The sequence below is a fragment of the Electrophorus electricus genome, chromosome 2 (assembly GCF_013358815.1).
Source record: "Electrophorus electricus isolate fEleEle1 chromosome 2, fEleEle1.pri, whole genome shotgun sequence".
NCBI classification, from domain to species: Eukaryota; Metazoa; Chordata; class Actinopteri; order Gymnotiformes; family Gymnotidae; genus Electrophorus; species Electrophorus electricus.
In genome coordinates this window covers 27,009,038-27,022,800 of record NC_049536.1, presented here as the reverse complement: position 1 = coordinate 27,022,800, position 13,763 = coordinate 27,009,038, and the positions used below count along the sequence as shown (strand labels likewise).

General features: G+C 40.0%; 1 protein-coding gene across 1 annotated transcript in view; it reads left to right on the top strand.

The window, feature by feature from the left end:
* Positions 1 to 13,763, top strand: part of ttn.1 (titin, tandem duplicate 1) — a 143,468-nt gene that overhangs the window by 60,063 nt on the left and 69,642 nt on the right. Inside the window, exons 91-126 of the mRNA XM_035536429.1 lie at positions 98 to 240; positions 961 to 1,084; positions 1,209 to 1,475; positions 1,616 to 1,713; positions 1,820 to 1,988; positions 2,070 to 2,336; positions 2,442 to 2,708; positions 2,795 to 3,073; positions 3,171 to 3,579; positions 3,754 to 3,878; positions 3,985 to 4,251; positions 4,453 to 4,722; positions 5,002 to 5,301; positions 5,404 to 5,706; positions 5,817 to 6,004; positions 6,085 to 6,199; positions 6,325 to 6,609; positions 6,720 to 6,871; positions 6,992 to 7,139; positions 7,261 to 7,438; positions 7,620 to 7,741; positions 7,847 to 8,134; positions 8,240 to 8,536; positions 8,621 to 8,807; positions 8,902 to 9,017; positions 9,126 to 9,425; positions 9,537 to 9,836; positions 9,937 to 10,042; positions 10,144 to 10,340; positions 10,459 to 10,764; positions 10,885 to 11,163; positions 11,709 to 12,008; positions 12,099 to 12,401; positions 12,494 to 12,874; positions 12,968 to 13,270; positions 13,368 to 13,667. Coding sequence (XP_035392322.1) covers positions 98 to 240; positions 961 to 1,084; positions 1,209 to 1,475; positions 1,616 to 1,713; positions 1,820 to 1,988; positions 2,070 to 2,336; positions 2,442 to 2,708; positions 2,795 to 3,073; positions 3,171 to 3,579; positions 3,754 to 3,878; positions 3,985 to 4,251; positions 4,453 to 4,722; positions 5,002 to 5,301; positions 5,404 to 5,706; positions 5,817 to 6,004; positions 6,085 to 6,199; positions 6,325 to 6,609; positions 6,720 to 6,871; positions 6,992 to 7,139; positions 7,261 to 7,438; positions 7,620 to 7,741; positions 7,847 to 8,134; positions 8,240 to 8,536; positions 8,621 to 8,807; positions 8,902 to 9,017; positions 9,126 to 9,425; positions 9,537 to 9,836; positions 9,937 to 10,042; positions 10,144 to 10,340; positions 10,459 to 10,764; positions 10,885 to 11,163; positions 11,709 to 12,008; positions 12,099 to 12,401; positions 12,494 to 12,874; positions 12,968 to 13,270; positions 13,368 to 13,667 — 8,439 coding nt within the window. The remainder of the gene's footprint in view (positions 1 to 97; positions 241 to 960; positions 1,085 to 1,208; positions 1,476 to 1,615; positions 1,714 to 1,819; positions 1,989 to 2,069; positions 2,337 to 2,441; positions 2,709 to 2,794; positions 3,074 to 3,170; positions 3,580 to 3,753; positions 3,879 to 3,984; positions 4,252 to 4,452; positions 4,723 to 5,001; positions 5,302 to 5,403; positions 5,707 to 5,816; positions 6,005 to 6,084; positions 6,200 to 6,324; positions 6,610 to 6,719; positions 6,872 to 6,991; positions 7,140 to 7,260; positions 7,439 to 7,619; positions 7,742 to 7,846; positions 8,135 to 8,239; positions 8,537 to 8,620; positions 8,808 to 8,901; positions 9,018 to 9,125; positions 9,426 to 9,536; positions 9,837 to 9,936; positions 10,043 to 10,143; positions 10,341 to 10,458; positions 10,765 to 10,884; positions 11,164 to 11,708; positions 12,009 to 12,098; positions 12,402 to 12,493; positions 12,875 to 12,967; positions 13,271 to 13,367; positions 13,668 to 13,763) is intronic.

Here is a 13,763-nt window from a genome sequence, read left to right as displayed (position 1 = left end):
ATGTTAGATTGAAATGAGGCTTTCAAGGTTGAGAGGAGTTTTTTAGTATAGAGCAGTTGATTTTTGGGATTATTAATAATGTCTTCTGAATCTGAAGCACGCAAAATTGGCCTGTTGAGGCCTCTACGGGAGGTGACCGTTACTGCTGGAGAGACTGCAACCTTTGACTGTGAGCTTTCATATGAGGGAATTGTTGCTGAATGGTTCGTTGGAACAACAAAGATGGAACCAAGTGACAGAGTAAGTTTATATTACTGTTTGTGGTAAATGAAAAATGTGAATGTTCTGTTAACAAATTAATGTGTATTACAATAGTTCTAGCTAACATTAATGTGTATTATGAGTTATTATTTCCAAGTTATTATGAAATTTCACATATGCACACACATATATGTAAATGCATATGCACACACCCTAAGAAAAATGTTTTTATATTAATTAATTTATTTCTCATTGGAGTTTAGTTTAGCTTAGTTTAGAATTTAGTTTAAATTCTTTAATTTTCTTAATGATTTACCACATTTTGTCTTTTCTTATAAGCACCAAGAAACAGCAGTAGGACATTTAGGGACCATCAGAGGTCTTTGAGATAACACAGTGAGCTGTTCTGCTCTGCAAGTGTCCAGCTAGCTATTTTTACCTACATCTGGAGTGATTGTTGAAGTGCTGGTCTTAAAGTTCTACTGCTGGATAACCCTAACTTTGAAATGTGTTAGTTTCTTTCACATTATACTAGTATTCAATTCTCATACACATACACAAAACAATTTACACTTTTAAATATGCCAAATGTAGCAATATGACAATTATTTCCCCCAATAGTAGCATTTTAGAAACATATTCTCTAGCTTCTAATATAGCTTGAAATCATTAGTTCTGAGACAAACAAAAAACAAACTGTAAAAAAGCAGCTTTGTAAGTCTCTGTTTCTTCTGAAGAAACTATTACTGTAATGTCCAGGTGGTAACAAGAGCAGAGGGCAGACTGCACAGCATAACTCTAAGAAATGTCGAGCTGACAGACGCTGGGTTTGTGAAACTTATTGCAAAGGACTTCCAGACTCAGGCCAAACTTATTGTGAATGGTAAGAGCCTTGAATATAACTATGTAGTACTCATTTTATTAAGCATAATTTAGTTAAATGGTTTTCCAGATGTTTTAGTAGGTTTTATAATAAATACACATTATGTTTTGCATTTGTCCCAAAGAGCCACCAGTTGAGTTTGCTAAGCCCTTGAAGGACCAGACCGTCGAAGAGGAGGCGACAGCAGTTCTAGAGTGTGAACTTTCCAGAGAGAACGCTGATGTCAAATGGTTCAGAGATGGACAGGAAATCCGCAAAACAAAGAAGTATGAGCTAGTGGTTGATGGACGCAAGAGGAAACTGATCATCAAGGACTGTACCCTTGACGATTGCAAGACATACACTTGTGATGCTAAAGACTTCAAGTCCACTGCTTTCCTAAATGTTGAACGTAAGTTAAATTTGAAATTGAAACAAAATGCTGCAAAAAAGTTGCTTTCTGTTCGACTGCATAATATACTGTTCACATTATACTAAAGTGTTTTTGTTTGGTTGATTTTTTTTTGTTTGGTTGGTTTATTTGTTTTTTAGCACCACATGTTGAGTTCACTAAACCTCTCCATGATGTTGAGGTCAGGGAAAAAGAGACCGCTCAATTTGAATGTGAAGTTTCCCGGGAAAGTGCCAAGGTACTTTAGTTATTTAAAAATGAACTAAAATACAACAATCACACTTCTGTAATTTGTATGAGCATAAATGCAGGTGGGAATGACTCATTGTCATTTGGCTTTATAGGTCTGCTGGTACAAGGATGGTATTGAGATCAGAAAAGGCAAGAAGTATGAGATTATTTCCAAGGGAGTGCAGCGTATTCTTATCATTAATAAGGCAGGCTTTGATGATGAAGCTGAATATGAATGTGATGCAAGGACCTCTAAATCCTCTGGCATGCTCACTGTTGTTGGTGAGTTTAGTTTGAATTTAATGTATAAACTATGAGCATATCATCAGTGTAAAACTAACCAAATTATTGTTTCACTTGCAGAGGAGGAGGCTAGGTTCACAAAGAACCTATTCAATATTGAAGGCACTGAATCTGACAGTATCAAGCTGATCTGTGAGGTCTCCAAGCCTAGTGCAGAGGTCACATGGTACAAGGGTGACCAGGAACTGCCTGAGGGTGGAAGATATGAGCATATTGCAGATGGCAGAAAGAGAATACTTATTATCCAGGATCTTCATATGGAAGATGCTGGAGAGTACAGCTGCAGACTTGTCAATTCAAAGACATCAGCAACACTAAAAATCAATGGTAAGCTAATTATTCTGACTTGATTTAGATATCAATTTGATGTCTGTACCCTAAAATTATACAAGTAAATTTAGTCATTCCAAATATTTCTTTATGTTTCACCAGAATTGGCAGCCGAGTTTATTTCCAAACCCCAGAGCCAGGAGGCCGTTGAGGGTGACAGGGCTGAATTTGTATGCTCAGTGTCTAAAGACACATACGAAGTAAAATGGTTCAGGGGTGACAAGGAGCTACAAACTGGGGACAAATATGAAATTGTTAGTGAAGGGAAGAGAAGAGCCCTTATTATCAAGAACTGTGAGCTGAAAGATGAGGGTGCCTTCATCGCACATATTGGTTCTGTCAAGGCCTCTGCTGACTTATCTGTGATTGGTAGGTGTTTCTGAGTATTTCACTGTTTATTTTTACTGCAGAGGGGACTACAACATCACGGTAATCTATTTATCTTATTTTTCTAGAAAAACTAAGGATAATCACTCCCATCAAAGACACCCAAATGAAGGAAGGACAAGAGATTGTTCTTAATTGTGAAGTTAATTCAGAGGGTGCTAAGGCCAAGTGGTTGAAGAATGATGAGACAATGTTTGAGAGCAGTAAGTTTGCAATGATCCAGAGAGACACTATTTTCTCTCTGAGGATCAAAGCTGCAGAGAAATTGGATGAGGGCACTTACACCATCACACTGATCAACCAACGTGGTGAACAGGCTAAATGCTCTGCCAAAGTCCAAGTGTTAGGTAAGCCCTTATTTAATTAAATTTTAATTAACTCTAACATCTTTGTGAGGACAATTGATTTAGAGCACTTTTTTCTGACATTTTGTACTCTCTACAGAGGAAGAGCTCAGGATCATAGAGCCTCTTGAGGACTGTGAAACTGAGGAGAAGAAGACCATTAGTTTTAGTTGCAAAGTAAACAGACCAAATGTTACAGTCCAGTGGATGAAGGCAGGCCAGGAGATCACCTTCAGCAAACGTGTTGTGTACCGGGTGGACAAGAACAAGCACACTCTGATCATTAGAGACTGCACCATGGAAGATGAGGGTGAATACACTGTAAGTGCTGGTGATGACAAGTCTTCAGCTGAGCTGATCATTAGTGAGGCACCAGCTGATTTCACTACCCAACTTGAAGATCAGACAGTCACTGAATTTGAGGATGCAGAATTCGTATGCCAGGTGTCTAAGGAGAGAGCCAGTGTTAAATGGTACAGAAATGGTCGTGAAATCAGAGAAGGGCCCAGGTAATTTCTTCTTCTTTTTGTAAACATTTTTTTTGTTTTATTGCTTTGATTGTTGGCTACTCTGGACAATACATTAAATCTCTTATAATGTTACCTAGCAGATGCATTGTTATGAGCAGTGTTAATAAATAGGTTAAAAAGGCATATATTTATTTTCATAATTTCTCCTGTTAGATATCACATGGAAAAGGATGGAAAAACATGCACTCTGTACATTAAGGAGTGCAGACCTGATGATGAATGTGAATATGCCTGTGGTGTGGATGACCGAAGATCCCGGGCACGTCTTTTTGTTGAAGGTAATTTTGCTGCACCCATTCACAAAATGTAATATTTTCTTGAAAGTTGTTCAAGTAGTTGTTCAATATCTTGATGTCATCACTTAGTTTTCTTTTATATTTTCAGAAACCCCAGTGGAAATTGTCAGACCTCCCACAGATGTATTTGAGCCCCCTTGCTCAGATGTTGTGTTTGAGGTTGAACTTAACAAAGACAGAGTTGAGGTTAAATGGATGAGGAACAACATGATCATTATCCAAGGTGACAAATACCAGATGCTCAGTGAGGGCAAAGTTCATCGACTCCAGGTCTGTGAGATCAGGCCTCGTGATCAAGGCGAGTACAGAGTTGTTGCCAAGGATAAGGATGCCAGAGCCAAGCTGGAGCTTGCAGGTACATATGTATTTTCAATCTACATTTAACTTAATTTTCTGTGACTGAAACTGTGTAAAGTTTCAGTGTAAAGTTATCAATGGATATCACAGTTTCTTTCTTTCTTTCTTTCTTTCTTTCTTTCTTTCTTTCTTTCTTTCTTTCTTTCTTTCTTTCTTTCTGTCTGTCTGTCTGTCTGTCTGTCTTTCTGTTTGTGTACAGCTGTCCCAAAGATTAAAACCACAGATCAGAATCTTGTGACAGATGCCGGAAAGCCCTTCATCATGACTGTTCCCTATGATGCTTACCCTCGTGCAGAGGCTGACTGGTTCTTCAATGACATCAGTCTGCCAATGCAAAACATTGACACATCCACTGACAGGACAGAGTACAGGTTGAAAGACCCTAAAAAGTCTGATCAGGGTCGTTACAAAGTGGTCATCAAAAATAAACATGGACAGGGGGAGGCTTTCATCAACCTGGATGTTATTGGTGAGTTAGCAAAACAAAACTTAGTGGAGAGAAGGGGTTATTGGAGGATAATCAAACAGAACTAATTCTTTAAATGTGCTACATTAAGTGCTTTTTAAAAATGTGTCTGAAAACTGGTGAAAAATGTTTGACATAAATGCTATGATTCTTGATTCAGCTGACATTGATTTTTTCCTGTTCTTGTATCTTGTGTCATGTTTATGAGTTGTGCATACCTAGTGATCTGTCATCACCTTCAGGTGTTATGTTTTAAAGGCCTAATTGGACTGTGATTTTTAGATGTTCCTGGGCCTGTTAAGAACCTTAGAGTTATTGACACTGCTGATGGTGAGGTCAGCCTGGCATGGGATGAACCTGAGAGTGATGGTGGCAGCAAGATCCTGGCTTATGTGGTTGAGAGACGCGATGTCAAACGCAAGTCTTGGACATTGGCCACTGATCGTGCTGACATACCGGAGTACTGCGTTGGTGGATTGCAAAAGGACAACATGTACTTCTTCCGTGTGTGTGCTCGTAACAGAGTTGGAAACGGAGAGCCTGTCAGTACTGACGAAGCTGTACAAGCCAAGAATAAATTTGGTATGTGTATCTCTGACTAATATACACAGTTGTAAAGTATGGTAATCATATTGTAATATCATACAGGGTAACAATCTTTGATTTTTTTCTGATTTATTACAGATGTGCCTGATGCACCTCAGAATGTCATGGTTGGAATTGTCAACAGGTTTGGTGCCACTGTGACTTGGCAGCCACCACTGTTTGATGGTGGTTCTGAGATCACATCTTATATAATTGAGCTCCGTGACAGAACTTCTGTGAAATGGGAGCCTGTAATGGTGGTTCGGGCTGAAGATCGCACAGCCACACTCAATGATGTTGTTGAGAATAAGGAGTACATCTTCCGTGTTAGAGCTGAAAACAAAGCTGGAATTGGCATGCCAAGTGCTGCCACTGATCCTGTAAAGATCATGGATCCCATTGGTTAGTTAGTGTGATTTTATTTAGAGTGAGAACAGTAGGCTGTTTTACTGTTCTGTAACTTGAAACATTATGAGGACACATCTCACTCACTATGCTTGTTCTTGTGGCAGAGCGACCAACCCCACCCCTGAACTTTAATTATACAAATCAGAGCAGGGACTCTGTTATGCTGGCATGGGACACACCACTGAGCAATGGAGGTAGCATGATCACAGGCTACATCATAGAGAAGTGTGAAGATGGCACATGTAATTGGCTGAGGTGCAATGCCAGACTCTGTCCAGATCTATATTACAAGGTATGTGGAACTCTGCTCTCCTTTTTAATCTGCTCAGTTTATAGTGAATGGATAATTGACCTGTTTTACCTCTCATTTAGGTGTCTGGATTAAAGTTTGGTCAAAAGTATCACTACAGAGTATGTGCAGAGAATGCAGCTGGTGTTTCTGATCCAGCTGAACAGATTGGCCCACTCTTAGCTGATGATCCACATGGTAATTACTCCCAAACAATTACCTTATAACTAAAAAAAAAAAGTTTGCTCATGTTCTTTAGGGGCAGAATCATTAGAAGCTTTTATTACCTGTTTAATGACATGTATTTTTTTAATCATTTGTAGTTGGTCCCACAATGGATCTAAGTGGATTCACAAAGGGTCTAGAAGTCATTGTGCCAAATGCTCTTGCTATCCGTGTGCCCATTACTGGATACCCGACACCTAAAGCCAAGTGGATGTTTGGGGATCAGGAGCTTACTGCAGGAGATCGTGTCTCTATGGTCACAAAACCTACATACACTGAGCTTGTCATTGCCCCAAGTGTCCGTCCAGATAAGGGCATGTACACCTTGCACCTACAGAATGATGTGACTTCAGTCTCAGGAGAGATTGAAGTAAATGTCATTGGTATGTGATTTTTATTGTCTGCATTTTAAAATGGTCTAAGTATATGTGAGGCACATTGATACCATAAACCCTGCATAATTAAAATAGAGAGTTGTCTGCCCTTAATTTAGCTTCTCCAAGTTCTCCAAAAGACTTCAAGGTATCTGAGGTGACCAGGCATCATGTCCACCTCATGTGGGAGGCACCAGAACATGACGGAGGTAGCCCTATAACTGGTTATAATATTGAGAAGAGAGAGGTGACTCGGAAGACATGGGTCAAGGTTAGTACATGGGTTTTGAGAGCTTTCATTAGTTTTGTGGTTTTGATTGGATGTAAACAGTTCCACAGGAATGGCTTTCTGAGGCTCAGCAAGACGGTTAAAAGATTATTTATTTTTCAGGTAATATCAGGCGTGGAAGACCTTGAATACACTGTCACAGATGTGATTGAGGGCAAGGAGTATCTGTTTAGTGTAACAGCTTGTAACAAATGTGGTCCTGGAGAACCGGCATACATTGATGAGCCAGTGAATGTGTCCTCTCCAGCTAGTAAGTCATAATACTGTGACAGGGAATGACATTACAAATGCATACCTTCCTTAATTATAATGGAAAAGAAGATTGAATTAACAATTAAGTTGAATAACTATGTGGGGTTTGTTGCTTACAGCTGTGCCAGACCCGCCAGAGAACCTGAAATGGAGAGACAAATCTGCAAAAGGTATCTTCCTGTTATGGGAACCTCCTAGGTACGATGGCGGAGCTCCTATCAAGGGCTACATTGTTGATAAGTGCCAGCGTGGCACTGATAAATGGGAAGCCTGTGGAGATCCAATGCCTGAGCTGAAGTAAGCCATACTGATTTGTGAACTTCTCAAAATGAGTAATGAACAGACCATGTTTTTATATTATCAAGGGCATATTTGAAAGCTAAAGTATACACTGTCCCTTAATATAAAATAGTGATATTGTTCCCTTCTCAAAACACAAATATAATCCATCATAAATAAAGGTTATTCATTTTATTAGGTTCCAAGTGACTGGACTTCGTGAGGGACAATGGTATGCCTATCGGGTAAGGGCAGTGAACAGGCTTGGAGCTAGCAGACCATGTAAGGCCACAGATGAGATCCTTGCTGTTGATCCTAAAGGTAAGCTTTCATTATTCTTCCTCAAGCCATTTATTATCTCAGTCTTTATTTGTTTATTATGTTTTTTTCCCCCATGAATGAATTTAACAAATATTATTTCCACAGAACCTCCAGTGATTGAGTTGGATGTAAAACTGCTTGCTGGCTTGACTGCCAAGGCTGGCACTAAGATTGACCTTCCAGCAGATGTTCTAGGAAAGCCAGACCCTAAAGTCAAATGGACCAAGGCTGACCTTGTCTTGAAGCCAGATGACAGGATCACCATTGAATCTAAGCCTGGCCACACTTCTGTATCTATTGCTAATACAACCAGGGCCGATACAGCCACCTATATTATTGAGGCAGTCAACACCTGTGGTCGTGCCACTGCCACAGTTGAAGTCAGCATTCTTGGTAAAGTACTGAGAAAAAGAACAGTAAATATAAATCACTGTGATACTGTGAATTAATAGAATTTCTGGTGACTCAATACAGATTTGTTTGATATGGTCTAAACAGATAAGCCTGGTCCCCCAGCTGCTTTCGATATTTCTGATATCACCAATGAGTCCTGCTGTTTGGCCTGGAATGCCCCCAGAGATGATGGTGGTTCTCCTGTGACCAACTACATTGTGGAAATGAGGCCCCTGGAAAAAGAACAGTGGCAGAAGCTTTCTGCTACAGTCAAGCAAACCATTTTCAATGTTTGCAAACTGGTGCCTATGAAGGAGTATGTCTTTAGGGTATCTGCTGAGAATCAGTATGGCATTGGTGCTCCTGCAGAGCATGTTCCAATAATCGCCAAGTATTCTTTTGGTAGGTATACTCATGTGCAAAGGTTTCATTTTCTTCTTATCACAAAAAGGTTGTAATTGGTGGTGTTTTGTTTTCTCTATTTAGAGCCTCCTGGCCCCCCGATTAGAGTGCAGCCCTCTGATATCTCAAAAGATGCTGTTACTCTGACCTGGCTTGAACCTGATGAGGATGGTGGAAGTCCCATCACTGGCTACTGGGTTGAAAGATTTGACCCAGAAAGCGACAAATGGATCAAATGCAACAAGTTACCTGTTAGTGACACTACACTGAGGTAGGTCCTTTATACATTCTAAGCAGGATATGGATAAATTAATATTACAGAAAGCATTCTGAACATTAAACATAACTCTGTATATCTTGCACAGAGTAAAAGGCTTGCCCACTAAGAAGAAGTATAGATTCCGTGTTATGGCTGAGAATCTTGCAGGATTTGGAAGGCCTAGTGCTGAGACTGATCCTGTCTTGATTAAAGATCCTATTGGTATGTTATTAATTCCATGTACTGATTATAAACTGTTATGCCTAGTATATTCTCTTTATGTATGTAAACAAAATGCAAAAGATACAGAAAAAAATGTTTCTTTTATAGATCCTCCATGGGCCCCTGGCAAACCATATATCAAAGACATTGCTAAAACGTCCGCATTTTTGCAATGGACAAGACCAGAGCATGATGGTGGTGCCAAGATTGAGTCTTATGTGATTGAGCTGCTCAAGAGTGGGACTGAGGAATGGGTTCGTGTTGCTGACAATGTGTCCATGTTGGAGCACTTAGTAAAAGGACTGATGGAGAAGCAGGAATACAGCTTCCGTGTCAGAGCTGTGAATGTTGCTGGAGAGAGTGAACCCAGTGATCCAAGTGACCCTGTTGTGTGCAAGGAAAGACTTTGTAAGTTCATAGGTCTTCCTAAGTGCTGTGTGTAGTCGTACCTCTTTGGATTAAAATTGATGCCAATAACAGTTTTTCAAAAGTAACTATTGAACGTCTACATTCAAACAGATCCTCCATCTCCACCACGCTGGCTTGAGGTCACTAACATTTCAAAGATTGACTGTGAACTGAAATGGACTGAACCAGATAACGATGGTGGTTCTCCAATCACAAACTATGTTGTTGAGAAGAGAGATGTGAGACGGTGGACATGGCAAACTGTGGATACCACAGTGAAAGACACAAAGTACACTGTCACTCCACTTAATGAGGGATCTCTCTATGTGTTCCGTGTGGCAGCTGAGAATGCAGCTGGTGTGAGTGAATTCCTTGAGCTAGAAGACTCCGTTCTAGCAAAGGATACTTTTAGTAAGTGTGGAAACACATTTTTATAGGTTTTAAAATGTTTTTATTTCACTTTAGGAATGAGATGAGTAGTTTAAATAACAGATTATTCTGTCTATATTAGCTACTGCTGGACCCCCTTATGCTTTGACTGTGGTTGAAGTGTCCAAGAGACATGTTGACCTGAAATGGGAGCCTCCCAACAGCGATGGTGGAAGACCAATTACAAGGTATGCATTCATTATGGCTTCTACATTTGTCTTATGAGTTTCATCGTGCTCTACCTTGCAAATGACATTTAAAAAGAAAATGTTTTTTTTTTTTGTTAAAGATATGTTATTGAAAAGAAGGAGAAAGTGGGTACCCGCTGGTTAAAGTCTGGAAAGACAGCAGGCCCAGAATGCAAGTACAGGGTGACTGATGTTGATGAGGGTACAGAGGTGCAGTTCCAGGTTCGAGCTGAAAATGAGGCTGGAGTTGGAGAACCCAGTGAACCCACAGAAGTCATTACCATTGAGGATCCTATAAGTATGTTGCTATTTTTTTGTACAATCACATACCACAAATTATATACTTTAATGATTTAAAGTAACAACCATTAGCCCCACAATTACATAATTTCTTTGTTTCATTGACTTGTTTTCAGGTGTACCTTCTCCTCCAGTTGAGGTTAAGGTTATTGATTCCAGCAGAGAGCATATCAACATCACATGGAGAGCACCGGAGAAGAATGGGGGAAGTCCTGTTACTGGCTATCATGTTGAGCTAGCAGAGGCTGACACAGAGAAATGGATGAGAATCAATGCTCGTCCAGTCAAAGTGCTCAGGTTCAAGGCTGAAGATGGTGTCATTCCTGAGAAACAATATGTTCTTAGGGTTCGTGCCATCAATGCTGTTGGAGTCAGTGATCCTTCTGAGATGTCTGATAAGGTCTTTGCTAAAGACCCTGACTGTGAGCACACTTTGGATATTGTTATTCCATATATGCTTTTAAAAATCATTTTGGTAAAACTTGATATTGCTCCGTGATATTTCTACATTGACATTAATACATTATGTAAATATTTCCTAGGTGTACCAACCATTGATTTGCAGACCCAAGATATTGTGGTTGTTGAGGGTGAGAAGATGAATATAAAAATCCCATACAGAGCAATTCCCAAACCTTCAATGGTTTGGAAGAAGGAAGATACAGAGCTGAGGGCTGGTGACAGGCTCACCTTGACATGTGAACTCAAGAGCATTCAGCTTGAGCTCCTCAAGTGCAAGCATGAAGATGCTGGTGTCTACACTGTCACTCTTGAGAACAGTCTGGGTTCAGCTACAGGAACAGTTAATGTTAAAGTGATTGGTAAGACAGCTATGGTTTCAACACTTCAGCACCTTGCTCATAAACTCCACTCATTCACTTATGCATTCATAATTTAGCTGGTTCAGATTCAATTGGGTTGCTACCCTTGTTAGTCTGACTTTGTTTTCACTTTTTTGTTTAGCAATCACAAGAGAAGGCTTTTTTTTCTTTTCTTTTTTTTGCTTACAGGACAGAGGAAAGCATGTAATTAAATTCGGGGAATAGCTAGTAACCTCGTCTGTTAGAAAACTCATTAAAACCAGAAGTTGTATTTTTTATGATGGACAGCCCTTATTTAACTCCCTTATAAATGTTCAGCTCAACCCCCTTATACACCCTCAAATGTTCAATCCACATCTATGCTCCTGAACAATGCTGTGTAGATGAGCATTGGCTGAGCACCAGGAGTTTAACAGTAGAGGAGTGCAACAGTAGAGGAGTGCAACACTAGTGTTATGCATCAGTAATTCAACATGTCCATGTTTTCCTATCCTAGGTCATATTTTTGTTAGCAAGTTATTTAATGAATTGGCTTTTGTCAACAGGTCTGCCAGGACAATGTAAGAGCATCTCTCCAAGTGAAGCCACCAAGAACTCCTGCAAAATATCGTGGGAACCACCAGATAATGATGGTGGTAGCCCAATTTTGCACTATATACTAGAGAGAAGAGAGTCTCAGAAGAAGACATATATGCCTGTATTGTCTGGAGTCAATGTTCTGGATTTTGTGATCAAGGACCTCATGGTCAACAGTGAATATTACTTCAGAGTAAAGGCTGTTAACAGAATTGGTAGTGGAGAATATCTTGAGCTTCAAAACCCTGTTATCTGTGAGGAGAAGAAGCGTAAGTATAATGTTTAGTTTATTGTGATATAAAAATGTAGTATTATTCTATTCATTACTTTTTATGAACTCTTAAATTAAAATATTTCAGAGCGACCTGATCCACCAGTTGAGGTTGAGGGACACAATCCTACCTCTCAGTCCATTACTCTTAAGTGGAATCCACCACCCTATGATGGTGGCTGCCCAATTACTGGGTACATTCTTGAGAAGATAGAGAAGGATGGTGACAAATTTGAACGATGTGTTCCAAATCTGGTGCCTGGTTTCTCCTACACCATCACTGGCTTGACAGAGGGCAAAGAGTACCAGTTCCGTGTCCGTGCAGAGAACATTGCTGGAGAAAGTGACCCATCCCGCAGCACACCCCCCATTATAGCTGCTGACCCTGTCGGTATGTCTAACAATATTGAAGATATTAGGAATAACAAGTAAAGAAGAAATATTCTGTTACTCTATTTACATTAAAATGTCATTGTATTTCAGATCCACCAAAGGTATCACTACATGCACGCATTGTAACTGGCATCAGTGCCAGGAAGGGTGAAGAGTTTAGGTTGGATGCCCATATTTCTGGATCTCCATACCCCACTGTGACATGGCTCAGGAATGATGAGAATGTCCAAAAGGTTGTCAAAAAGAAGCCAGAACGCTTTGTGAGAAAGAGGAAGACCAAAGCTTCCCATCCTGAACCTGAGGAGGAGTTCCATCCTCCACTTTCAGATCGTCTGTCATTTGACCAGAGCAAGAGAGGCGAAACTGCAATGATGGTGCGTGATGCCGTCAGAGCTGACCATGGACTTTTCACCATCAGGGTTGAGAATATTCATGGTTTTGCAACGGCATCATGTGATGTTAATGTTCTTGGTGAGATTAGTTTTTTCATTTTATTATGTTTTTGCTTTTCCACATTGGTCTCAAAGAACAGATTGGAATAAAATTTCTTTTGTTGCAATCTAGATAAACCTGGTCCACCAGTGAACTTTGGATTTGACGAGATCAGGAACAACTCTGTCATTTGCACTTGGGATGCACCACTTGATGATGGTGGCAGTGAGATCATCAATTACATCCTGGAGAAGAAAGACAACACCACTGATGAAATTGGCTGGGTTACAGTTACTTCAACCCACAAAGGATACAACTACCCTGTGACAAAACTCATTGAAGGAAAGGAGTATATTTTCAGAGTCAAAGCTGAAAACAAGTTTGGCTGTGGCCTACCACTCTATTCTGAGCCACTTCTTGCAAAGAACCAATTTGGTAAAATACATAAAGCAGACATTGACACAACAAAAACTATTAAAACAGTCAGTTAAATTCACTCAGTATTTAATGTTGTTTCTTCAAAACATTTCAGAGCCTCCTGATGCTCCTAACATGCCAAGAATAGGAGAAGTCACTGCCACTACTGTTGCTCTTTCTTGGCATGAGCCTAAGGACAATGGCAGCCCCATCTTGGGATATTGGATTGAAAGACGTGAGGTCAACAGCAAATACTGGACCAGAGTGAACCGCAACCTTCTTAGCTCGCTGACAACCAAAGTTGAGGGACTTATGGAAGGCCTGGTGTATGTCTTCAGGGTTTGTGCTGAGAATCTTGCTGGTCCTGGAGAATTTAGTGTTCCAACTGATCCTGTGGTTGCAAAGGATGCAATCAGTAAGTAACATTTATTTACACACGCACACACACGTATGTAAAAATATAAATGAGACAGAATTATTATTTTTTTCTAATTCCACATAATATAAATGT